At 50.9% G+C, this 12319-nt stretch overlaps 2 protein-coding genes across 2 annotated transcripts in view; one reads left to right on the top strand and one right to left on the bottom strand.

The window, feature by feature from the left end:
- Positions 1-7520, bottom strand: part of ARMH3 (armadillo like helical domain containing 3) — a 129059-nt gene extending 121539 nt beyond the window's left edge. Inside the window, exon 1 of the mRNA XM_034061758.1 lies at positions 7374-7520. The gene's annotated coding sequence lies outside the window, so the exon portion shown is untranslated. The remainder of the gene's footprint in view (positions 1-7373) is intronic.
- On the top strand, positions 7448-11646 carry HPS6 (HPS6 biogenesis of lysosomal organelles complex 2 subunit 3). Its single transcript, XM_031053899.2, has 2 exons — positions 7448-7829; positions 8093-11646. Exon 2 carries the CDS (start codon positions 8108-8110, stop codon positions 10562-10564), a length of 2457 nt encoding a protein of 818 aa, XP_030909759.2. The 5' UTR covers positions 7448-7829; positions 8093-8107; the 3' UTR covers positions 10565-11646.
- Positions 11647-12319: the final 673 nt, after the last annotated feature.

Below are 12319 nucleotides of genomic sequence, written 5' to 3'. Positions count from 1 at the left end.
CTCCTCTGGACTTGTTCTAACAGTTCCATGTCCTTTTTGTGTTGAGGACACCAGAACTGCACACAATGCTCCAAGTGAGGTCTCACGAGAGCAGAGTAGAGGTGCAGGATCACCTCCTTCGACCTGCTGGTCACACTCCTTTTGATGCAGCCCAGGATACAGTTGTCCTTCTGGGCTGTGAGCGCACACTGCAGCCAGCTCATGTCCATTTTCTCATTGACCAACACCCCCAAGTCCTTCTCCACAGGACTGCTCTGAATCTCTTCTCTGCCCAACCTGTAGCTGTGCCTGGGATTGCTCCAATTTCTTCTCGTATCTGTTTAATTTGCTGCCTACCAAAGCACTCCAAATTCTGCTTTCACACTGTGAGGCGCCATCCAACACTAGGAAACATTTGGCTGCAAAGTCTCTCTAAAGCACTCCTGTCACCCCTACTCATCCCTATCTCTGCACCTTGGCATCCCTCGCTGTACCAGCTGCTCTTCAAATCAAGCCAGAGAAAAACCCCAGCCTCAAAAGAATCTGATGTGGTTCAGTCTGGGAAGGAGGATGGAGGAACACAAAAAAGCTTTGCAAGGATTATTTATTTATTTTTTAAACCAGATTAATTTCCTGATCCATTCGATAGCAGTGGGTTTTCTAGAAACACCAACAGGTCTTACTAAAGTTAATCGGTGCCTCACGTTCACTGGCTATCCTATTAAAGGAAGAAAAAGTGGTACCTATTACAAAATGAGCTGCTACAAAAAAGTAACAGCCATGGCTCTGCAGTCCTGAACCTTCTGTGACAGTCAACCCATTGCAGGGGCTGAGAGTCAGAACATGTGACTTGCCCTGTACTCTCAACCTCATGTCTGATGCTACACAGCACATCACTGCTCTGACCTTGCAAGTATTTACCTGCAATCCAATTTTTCTGGCAAGCATCACAGCTTTAGCACTGCTCTAACCTCCTTTATCATTGCAGCACTGTCAGAGGTACTTAGCAGAAAGAAAATGCCATCCCTTCTCATATCCCTGAGCTCCCAACCTTTCTCCCATACCTCCAAAGGTAATTACACACATGGCAGCAGCATACCTCAGGCAGAGGCTTGACTGAAGTCGTGCTCCAGAAAAACATGGGCAGACTCTTGTGGCAGCTGCACTCAGCCATGCTAAATTATGCATAGAAAGCCAAGTTTACTGCAGCATATAAGACCCCAGTGCTTTATGAGCTGTCAGCCATGGAGGCAGCTTTGGATTTAGCCTTCATCCCAGATTCTCTGAACCTCTTCCACAACCACAGCATGTTTAGATGTCTTTCCCTCAAAAAGCAAGTTCCAGTAACTACTAAATACCACTAATTCAAGATCTCTTCCACAGTCTTTCCACTGGAGACAGCTTTTGATGGTCTTAAGCTACAGCTATGTTCTCAGCTAGGACTCTCAGCTCTCAGAGTCAGTTTATTCAGACAACCACATCCCTTGAGCCATAAATCTCAATTCGAAGTAGCAGGAAAACATCTTTGGGCCTGTAGAAACAATGCTGTTGCAAAAGACCCTACCCCAGGTGTAAAGGGAAGAAGCTTTGCCTGGATGGAAAAGCAAAGACTAGGAGAGAAAGCAGCAGATCTCACACCTGAAAAGCTGTGGTTTATAGAGAAAGGTGGAAAGGTCTTTTGTCATCCCACCAGAATGGGAATATGCATAGCTGGCTGGCTAAGGGTTAGTGTGCGTGCTTGAGGCAGTCCCAAGACACACACTGACAGAAGAAAGTTCAGCAACTACTCCAACCTAATCATTGGTAAATACAGAAATTATTCCTGTAGCCTGTAGGTCTGTATATCCAATTAAGATAGAAAGAGGTTTTATTCCAACAAATGAAAAAGAAAACATTATTCAATCATCTTGACAGCTTCTCTTTTACAGACATTGCATTATTTTTAAACTGTCATGGGAAACAAGACATTATTCTAATTAGAAACATAATTGGAAACAGAGAGGAATCTATTAAAATCCAAATCAAGAATGATGTCACTTTTAGCCTACCAATACAAATCTTACCCCAGATTGCACAAAACCATCTCCCGACTAGAACTGTAAGTTTCTGAACCTAAAGCAGCTGCCAGCCCCAGCATACAAACACTTCCATCACCATGCTTCTAATTGAATTACAGCTAACGAATAACAATGTCAAAACTAATAAACTCTCAGTGCTTCTAGGTCAGTGTTCTCACATCTAACGTGCACATGAATGGGAGAGGATCAATACACTCTGCTTGGTGCCTGGACTTTGAGAGCTGCATTTTAACACTTTTCCTACATTTCCAGAAAGACAGAAAAATCTAAATCCCACAAGACACAAAGGCTTGATGCTGGGTGCACATCAGAGGGATTGCACGATTATGTGAAATTCCTCATCTCTGTCAAAAGGGGACTTGGGATTCATTTTCTCTCAACGAAAGCTGCACAGAGCACGTACAAAGCAGACTGCTAGAGGCAAGGATTAAATAATGTTCTTGTTTATAATTTGCTGTTCTACAAATGAGCTTATGGAGGAGCAAGGGGAGAAAAGTAAAAGTCACTTTTCATGCCAACGCTTTATTAGGCTGTGCTTGTTTCATGACCTATGATGATCAAGCTGTACAAATGGCTTTTTCTTTTCACTGTAGGCAATTACATTTTCTAGATGTCAAAGACAGAAACAGGAAACTGCATTTTGCTAATGAGGATTTTCTAGGGAGCTGCAGAAAAAAAACAGTTAAATGCACAAAACATAAGTTGTAGAGATGTCAAATTATCAGGACCTGTGACAGCTTATGAAAACAAGGACACTGAATACAGTTAACAATTATCCTTTAAATACATCACATTTTAAAAGCATCGGTGCATTTCCACATTTGAGGTTCAAATGGGTAATTTGTTCTGTCAATGGGTCGGTCCCATTAACACTTGCAGCTAAACTAATCCTGCTGTAGTCACTGATTGCACAGGAGAACTACCCCTCAGGGCTAACAGAAGCACACACCCCTGGATTCTTTGAACAGTAAGTACTTTGCTGTGCAGCAGAAGATCCGAGACTCTTCATCTGGAACTAAAAGAAACCTCAACAGAGCATGAGTCTTGGCAACTCAAAGGCAAGAAGATAAAAGCCATGACAGACAAAAGTTCAGGCAGACTGCTGCTTTATCTATTATCAACCCCAGGATCAGCTGATCCAGTCAGGAAGAAAGTGATGAGCACATCCAACCATCCATCTCTTATCCATTTCACCTCTAACCTCATAGCAGAGATTCCAACCAAACACGATATTCTGATGAACACATCTCTGTTAGCCTCTCATTAGAATACAGCCACAGAAAAAAAAAATAACCTGACATTTTGAGGCTGAGGTTTACTCAGATTTGGGTACATTGAAAACCGTGGCTGCTCCACATTGACACTCAGCTCCTGTACAGACCCATTATTCCTTGGATCATTGTACAACAGCAAAAACACTGTACGTTAATGCACACCTACGCTACAGTGACATGAGGATCCAAAACTTGTAACTTCTATAATCTTGCATGCAGCTCATCAAGCACTGCATTCAAAAATATACTGTAATACTTCTTGGCTAAATAAAAAGCAAACAAACATTACATAAAATGGCATTTTTACATATATTGACTCTTGGCAAACCATTTATTTCCTGTCTGGAAAAGACAGTGTAAATGATGTGATCTATATTAGCTGATTAATGCCAAAGCCCTGGACCTCAACCTGTAAAGACTCTGAATAAGAACTGAGATACTTTTGCTTTTAGAATCCCACAACCCTTGACTTACCACTGCTACTAATATTGGACTCACTTGCTTAAATATTTCAAGTAATTGTCACCACCACCAATTTCATGCAATTGGGAACCAGTGTGATGACACTTCGCCTTTCAAGGATTTTTGTGAGTGCATCACTCAAGTAGAAAGGAAAGTTGTTCAAAAATTATCTCAATCATGCAGGAGACAGAGATTAACCCTACCTAAAAATTAACCTACAGCTTCTAAAACCAACATGTCATAAGCCAAGTAGTCATTAAAACTCTTCACTGAAGTTCCAGGAAAGGCTTGCACTTAATCCACATGATGGATGTGCAGAGTTGATACTGGACCTGAGCAACAGGCAAATTAAAACATGGGTCCCAGCACTCATCCATCACCAAAAGCAGCAATCCGCACCCAGCACAAGGCATATGACCCAGTTCAAGCTCCAGTGTTAAAACTCCCAGGACCATTCAGCAGCACTCTGGCAGACTACTACTGAAAACAGAGAGGAGGAACACATTGAGCTAGATTTTGTCACGGCTTTAGCAACTGTCATAACCAAATACTTGCTGTAAGCCCTTTTTCAGCTTCTTCTCCGCCAAGTCTTGTGTTTGTGCTAATACACCCACACTGCTTATACGTTTCATCCATTCTTTACAACCTTATTTGTATATTGTCCATTGGAATGAGAACTGTTCAGGCTGTACCTTCCTTTACATCTTACAACAAAGTGTCCAACCCACCAACAAGAGAAAGAACAGTCACAGCACACACGCATGAGATCCATCAGGCAGAATTTCCAGGTGCCTTCATGGAGTATGCAATGAGAAATATATTCTGTGGGTGTGCTGTGCTGATGACAAAAACCCACATAGATCCCACTTCTTTTTCTGCAGTACCAAGCAACAAAGTCTCCAGGAACACCCCAGCATTTGCATTTTTACTATCAAGTCTATCCATCCCGCTCAGAGCAGCGGCAGTTTATGTGCTTCTACATGGTACAATCTGAAACTACACCAAAACTGACCTATTCCCCCCCCCCCAAAAAAAAGGAAAAGCAGCTTCTTACTGCAGATACAGGCACTGACTACCTCTCACTATACTTGCTTTAGCAATGATATAAAAGATTAACATCCAAGCCATATTTTTAACACTCCATCCATAACTGCCTTCATTTCTATCTGTGCAGTTAAAATAACACCCAATCCATCAACTTTACGCTATCAACTAGTTAAGTTTCTTCCTGTCAAGCATCACGTGCTTCCACCTCCATCTGTTCATATCATTTTCCCCAAATTAATTTTTTTTCATTTAATCACGCTTCCTTTCCATATTTCTGGCTCCAATGCCCAGCTTTCTTGTGTCAGAAAGTCTCTCTGCATTTTCACTTTTCAAGCCCTTCAAAGCCCACCCCACCTAGTCTACCATTAAGTATTTCACACTGCCTCTATACTCCCACCTAAAAGCTCAGGCCACTCTAAGACCTTTTTAGATGTCTTCCTTCTGAAGAGGGGCATTCTTCCTGTAACCTTCCCCTGCCCTTTTTCCCATAGCTTCAGCTGTTGGTGTGGATCCAATGCCCCTGCTGAATACAGCGCAGCTCCATGACCTTGGACTTCTGAAGAAGCTGCTATGTTCTAAGAGGCTGCACAGTAAAGCTATGCAAAGATAAAGAATGTATCGCTACTGAGAGGTAATGCTCTTGAGATATGGACCATTAGTAGCACAAGTACCCAGGAGGAAAAATACAAACATAAAAAGGTGTGAATAAAACCACAAAAAATCCAAACCAAACAAACAAACAAAAAAAAACAACAACAAAAACAACACCTCCTTCTCCCTTTAAAAATCCAGCAGGGAGCTAGAACATTGCAACCCAGCAACTCTGAGCAGCAGGGGCCAACCCTTCCCCTCCTGATGGGTGTCTCACGGCTGGCTGGTGCATTAGCAATGGCGGTGAGTTGATGAATGCTTAGCCTAGCAGCTCATTAAAGCCTCACTGCTTCTTTTGTGCATGCTAGCCAATAACTGTAACATTTTTACGCTGGATATTCCCTGCCTGCAGAGTCCCTCTGCACACCGCAAAAGGTGCCCTAAATGACACAGAGGATAAAGTTACTATTATTGTCAAACCAAACTGATACCTTTTTTTCTCCCCTCTGAAATTCCTCTTAAAAATTTCTGTCACACTTCCTGCTGGAGCTCAGCCAGCTGGTGAGCTGCAATCACCGCATATTGCAATGATCCAAATTATCTTGTCACTTTGCATATTCCACCCACCTGCTCAGCCCTAACTGCCTCTCATCACACATTCAGGCTGCAGCCGCTGCTTCAGAGCAAACTTTCTTACAGTGACATACGCAAGAGGGCTCTGACTGAGGCTGCGAGCTCGCTCGTATAGCAAGTTGCCTCTGCCTTCAGCATGACAAACATAAATTTCCACTCCGTTACTGTTGTTTACTGCTCCGCTTTGCTTTGCCAATACAAGAACTTGTAGGGCCATGAAGTAAACCAGATAACTAGAATGATTAATGATCAAACAGGATGCCCCGCTCATAGTTTATCTACAATGAGTTATCTTGAGCCCAGCCCACCTCAGCAGCCAGCACAGCCGAAGGCCGGCCCGACTCCAGTCAAGCTGCGAAGCCTCCCCGGGCCGGGTCGCCGTCACTGCAGGCACCCGGGGGCACTCACCGGGCAGCGCAGCGGTAATGAGCTGTTATTGTGAGCAGCAGCACCGCGGGCAGGCGGGGAAAGGAGCGGCAGCTTCTGCAGCAACAGACTCGTGTAGAATCACAAAATCAACTAGTTTGGAAAAGACCTTTAAGAGCATCAAGTCCAACCATTATCCCAGCACTGCCAAGTCCACCACTAAACCGTGTCACTGAGGACCTCATCTACACGGTTTGTGCGCACTGCCAGGGACGGTGACTCCACCACTGCCATAGGAAGCCTCTCTGCGAAGAAGTTTTACTAAAATCCAGCTTAAACCTCCCCTCGTGCAGGTTGAGGCCGTTACCTCTTGTCCTATCACTGGTTACCTAGGAGAAAAACCGGATTGTCACCTCACCACAACCTCCTTTCAGGTAGTTGTAGAGAGTTGTAGAGATAAGGTCCCCCCTGAGCCTTCGCCAGTCAAAACACCCACAGTTCTCTCAGCCGGTCCCCATCAGACTTATTCTCCAGACCCTACCACAGCCTGCCGCAAGGCCGCAGTTTGCAGGAGCCGGCCAGACCGGGCAGGACAGGGTGGGCAGCGTGGGGGGGTGGCACAGCCCGCGGCCACCCGCCCTCCAAAGGGGCTGTGGCAGAGCAGCTCCCCTCCTCGGGCACCGGCTGCGCCAAGCCCGGGGGACGGCTCCGCAGAGAGCTGGGCCTGCGGGACACCCGCCACGGCCAGCAGCGGGCGGAACACCGGGCTCGGTGCCCGGCGAGGCCCCTGGGGGCGGACACAGACACCACCCACCACCGGAGCGGCGGAACCCCCAGTCCCGGAGCTCCCGCAGTCCCGGGGAGGCTGCTCCGGAGGGGCGGCGGGGGCGTGGCCTGGCCCCACGAGGGTGGGGGCCGAGGCCCCCCCATCCCCAGCACTCACCTGCAGGCGAGCCTCTCCCCTCCACACGGCGCAGGCGCCGCACGCCACCCCGCGCATGCGCTGCCAGCGGGCCCGAGCCGCGCGGTCCTAGAGCCGCTAGCCTTCGGGGTGGGTTGGGTGCTGGCAGCGCCGCTTCCGCGGGTGGGCAAGGGCGGCGGCGGGGAGACACCTCCCGGGCTGGATGGAGCTCGTTTGTCCCTGTGGAGACTGACACACACACACACACACACCCCCTATAGAAAATGCCCCCTCCGTCTGCGAGGCCCCGCAGACCGCTCCCTGGCAGCGGCCCCTCGCCGTTCCTGCACCCGCGACGGAAGTAGGAGAAGGGCGGCCCTGGCCGGCGCGGCGCTGCTCTGCCCGGAAGCTCACCGCCTCCTCGTGATTGCGCAGCGCAGGCCCCAGCCGAGCCCCGGTGCAGGGGGGCACATCCCCTGCAGGCAGCCACAGCCGCAGGTAGGTCCCGCGGGTGCCTGGGGAAGTGGGCAGCGGGGGATCCCCTCTGGAGGGAGAGGGGTCGGGGGAGTTAAGGGCGCGGCAGGGACCCCCGGAGTTTGGGGTCTGGTGCCCGCGGAACCGGCTCGCTGAGGGAGGAGGGTGCCCGGGGGGATCTCCGGAGAGCCTCTGGAACGCGGCGCAATGGAGGGGTCTGGGAGGGGGGTCGGTGACAGCAGAGCTCCGGGCCTCTGCTCGCATTGGTGCATGTTCTTGGTGACCAGGGCGGCCGCCCCGAGATGAAGAGAGCCGGGATGCTGCGGCAGGTCTCCGACTTCAGTGACTTCAGCCGAGGCCATTGGCTGCAGGAGCTGCTGTGCCAGGGAGATGAGCCCAGACACATCCAGTCCAGCCCCGATGGGCAGCACCTTTTAGTCCTGCAGAAGAGCCGGCCGCCCCCCCTGCCCCGGGTGGTGGCCTTCCAGCGCCACTGCATCGGTGGAGCCGACCTGGAGAGGAACTGGCAGCCGCCCCAGCCAGCCCTTGTGGGACTGCTCTTCCTGCAGAGCCCTCTGATACTGGGCTCCTGGGTACTGGCCATCGTGTGGGAGCATGGACGAACTGAGGTCTGGCACTTTGTGGTGGCTGTGGGCTGGCAGCTGCTGCAAACGCTGGAGCTCTGCCAGGGTGTTCGGGCACGAATCGTCTCTGTGTGCAGCCAGGGAGCCAGCCTGGTGTGGTGTGAGGAGAGGCCTCCCCTGGATGCCCACTCGGACATGAGCAAGTGTGCCTTCAGGTTCTGCATCTGCACCCGGGCTCTGGAGGTGGGGGAGCAAGGTGTGCGGTTGGGCACCGTAGGGATAGTCCTGCACAACAGCCCTGAATATCAGGTCCTGGCATCCCCCCAGCACATCTTCTTGGTGCCTGCCACTGCCACCTTTGCCACCACTTCCAAATTCCTCCTCATCTGGCATCCAGAGAAGGCAAAGCTCACCATTACAGCCCCCTCTGCAGGCTTCATCCACAGAAAGGTGTTGCATTCCAGCAGCAAGTCAGACTTCAGGAAGCTCCTGCTCGGTTCTGTGGGTGTTCTCTCAGGTTTGGCACCTCTGGACATTCACACCTCTGCTGTTTCCAACAGTGGGGGTCTGCTGCTGCTGAGCACAAAGGGTACTGTGACCATGGTGGAGCCAGATGGGACACAGAGACATATCTTTGACCTAGAGGGGTGTCCTGTGGCCCAAGGAAATCATGTCCAGCTGAAGACCTTTGGCAGTATCCTGGCCTGTGTGCTCGCTGGGGTCTTGTATCTGGTGGACCAGAACACTGGAAGGCTCATAGAAAAGAAAATCCTGAGCATGAAAGAAGTGCATTTGCTGGAGTCCCCGGGAGAGGAGGACAGCATCCAGCTCCTTACTCAAACTGGCATCTACAGCTTTAGCTTCTCCAAGTCTGAGGACAGCAGCAGACCTGAGCCATGCCTGGTGGAGATGGTGTTTGAGGAAGCCTGCAGATACTACCAAAGGAGAAGCCTCAGCACCTCCAAGCTGACAGTGGAGAAGTTGAAGAAAGATGGTGTGTTCCAGGCTCCTGTGGCCCTTGCCACCATCCTGCAGCACAGCCTCCACCAGAAGCAAAAGCCAGCCCGAGGTCTTCAAGACACTTATGCCAAACTGTTGAGCACAATGAGCCTGGAGCTGCAGAGCTTCATGAGCCTGGAGGTCCTGAAGACCTGTGTGGTGTGTGCCCCAGAGAGTGAAGTGGAAAGCTACTGCAGTGAACTGGTGGAGCAGGAGGTCAGCCGTGTTCTGCACTCTGAGGTGGACAAGGACAACTTGGCCTACCTGAACTCCATTTTTGCCTCCTTCCCCAGAGCTGCCTGGAAGGCCACAAAGAGCTGCCTGCAGCTGCAGCAGAATGGGGATGGCCTCTTGGTAGCCAGAGCCACCCCAGAGGTGTGGAAGAAGGTCCTGGGAGGGCCGCAGCAGGAGGAGCTGGGTCAGAATGGGGTGGTCCCACTCTTTGAGCTCATCTGTGCTTCCTTCCTGAGGTTCAAACCCAAATGGCTGGCCAGTTTTGTGGAGCTGACCCAACAGTATGTTAGCATCTCTTGGGCATACAGCAGCAAGGACAGCCCAGAGGGCCGGGTGCCACTGTACAAGAGAGCATTGGGAGTACTGGCCAAGAACAAGCACAGCATGGCAGATGATGAGATGGAGCTTGAACTGCTGCTCTGTAGCAAGAGGCCAAAGGCTGTGCTGCAAGCTCTGCACCTTCTCATCCGAATGAAGCGGTGGCAGCGGGTGGTGGAGGTGGCAGAGAAGTTCTCCAAGTTCAGCCCTTTGCTTAACAAGGAAATATTCACCACACTGCTGGCAGAGTTTGCCCAGCACAGGGAGCTGGACCCTTATCTGGACTCGCTGTGGCCACTGTGCCCCCCTGAGCTCACTGCCTCAGACATCCTCACTGTGGTCCTACAGCACCTCCCTCACTCCCAGGAGGACCCAGTGCCCTTCTCCAGTGAGGGGAACCAGCTGACTGTAGGCTTGCTCAAGCCACTACTGCAAAGGGTTGTGCAGCGTCCCTGCGTCCAGGATGAGATGTACCTGGATGCCTTACAGAGCTCCACTTTCCCCCCTCCTACCCCACCCCGAGAGCACAAGATCCCCTCAAAAGCAGCTGATGATGATGCCCCTCAGCCATCCATGCGAAGGACTTCCTCCCCCTCAGCATGGTTACAAGGTGACAGTGTGTGAAGGGGGAGGGTACAACTGGATCCCAAGCCTTGGGTGCACAAGGATGAAAGCTTCATCCTCCCAAGGAAGTCCTGCCCTGACTGGCAGTACAGAAGCCTGCTCCTGTGGCAGCATCTCAAAGAGTGTGTTGGATGGCTGGGGTTGGGGGATCTCATCTGAAGCCAGGGCAGGCTTTCTGGCTATTTCTAGCAAGTGCAATTGTGTGTGCCCCAGTGGAGGAGCAAATGCCAGGTGTATTTGCAGATGAAAGCACTGGCTGCACTACAGGCCTACAGAACTGCTCCCTGCCCAAAGCACTTTGTTTCCAATTTGCTGGCTCCTTTATACGTTCACTGATCCTCTAGGAATGGTGGGCAGGGACACACACAGTCTTTCCTCCCCCCACAATACTCAGTGGGTTTTGTGATGGCCCCAAACTCCGCCTGTGGGAAACTGGGCATGTTTCTTGCAGTGAGGTCACCAAGTGCTGCCGCACTGGGCTCAGTCAGGTGCCTGAATGCTAGCATGATACAGCTCCGCGGTACTGGGGGTCCCAGCACACGCACTGGCAGCTGCAGCGCTTTGTATGCTATCTGGCTGCAGTTCCCCTGGGATCAATCCTGTAGCTGTGACTGATTGCAGCTACTTAGCTGAAGAGAGCAGCCTAATTCCCTTATCTCACTATCCCAGGCGGTACCCAAACTCTCTTAGCTGAGAAGCTGGCAGCAGCCTGTACGAGCCAGGGGCTGGCCCTGCCTCTCCCTTTCCTTTGTGGAAGCTTAGATTATGCTGCAGGACACTTGGGCCCTCTGTTCCCATCTCCTCTACCTTTGCCCTTTGCACACAAAAGGGGCTTTGTCAGGGTTGTCTGGCTCATATTGTGCCTCTCTTTGCAAAGTCTGTGTAACTTGAGAGGAGTTGTGCAGGAAGATCCAGGTTCCAGCCTCTCTCTGGTGTTCGCTGCCTGGCCCACTCCTTCAGGAGAGAGACCCTGGCTATGGCTTTGCCCCTGCATTCCAGGCTGTGGTGTGAAGGAGCTGTCCCTGGGCAGGCCCTGCCTCATTAGAGCAGGGCTAAGTGGAAGACAGACTGACTCCTTTTGAAAATAAAGGTTCCTAAAGCAGCCCTGGGGTGGTGGTGGATGTTTAAGATGTGCACCCTCAGGAGAGGGCAGTTTTACTCTGCTTCTGGTGAAAAGTGGCCAAGCTCAACTCACCACTGGTACGTGCTGGGCTCAGAGATCGAGCTGTGTGCCCACAGTCCATTCCCTCTGCCTGGAAGGCCACAAAGAGCTCGTGACTGTGAAGCCATGGAAGCATAAGTGTACACAGGCAGGCAGGAATGTGTGTGCCACAGAAAAGGGCCATGAAGGCAGTGCATGGCTGTGGCTGGGCCCAAGATAGAGTGAGGAAGGGAGATTTCTTTTTTTTTTCTCAAGAGCTGTAACTTGTCCTTTAGTTCCTGGCTGGAAAACCAGCATCTGGGAGCACCAGGCTGGCTCCCCTGGGAGCCTGCTGCCTGAGGCACGCAGTGCCAGAGCTGCCTGGGTTGTCAGGTCGCTATGAAGATGCAGCAGGGCCTCCCCCAGACAAGGGCTCAGCTACAGGAAGTCCCTGGGCTGGCAGAAGTCTGGCAAAGAGGAAGAGGAACTGCTGCAACGGTTCTCTAGAGGCTGGCTGGCTGTTGAGGAGACCTTCCCTGTGGCAGGCCTTGTGCTGTGGCTGTGGGTGCTGTGAGTTTTCTTCCCACACAAGGGAAGTGGATTCTGGCAGCTGC

The sequence above is a fragment of the Melopsittacus undulatus genome, chromosome 4 (genome assembly GCF_012275295.1).
Source record: "Melopsittacus undulatus isolate bMelUnd1 chromosome 4, bMelUnd1.mat.Z, whole genome shotgun sequence".
Lineage (NCBI taxonomy): Eukaryota > Metazoa > Chordata > Aves > Psittaciformes > Psittaculidae > Melopsittacus > Melopsittacus undulatus.
The sequence above is the reverse complement of the archived record's forward strand: the minus strand, read 5'-3'. Positions and strand labels throughout refer to the sequence as shown.

Bases quoted from the DNA above. Each gene is read 5' to 3' on its own strand.
- HPS6 (XM_031053899.2), top strand. From the start codon at position 8,108: ATGAAGAGAGCCGGGATGCTGCGGCAGGTCTCCGACTTCAGTGACTTC.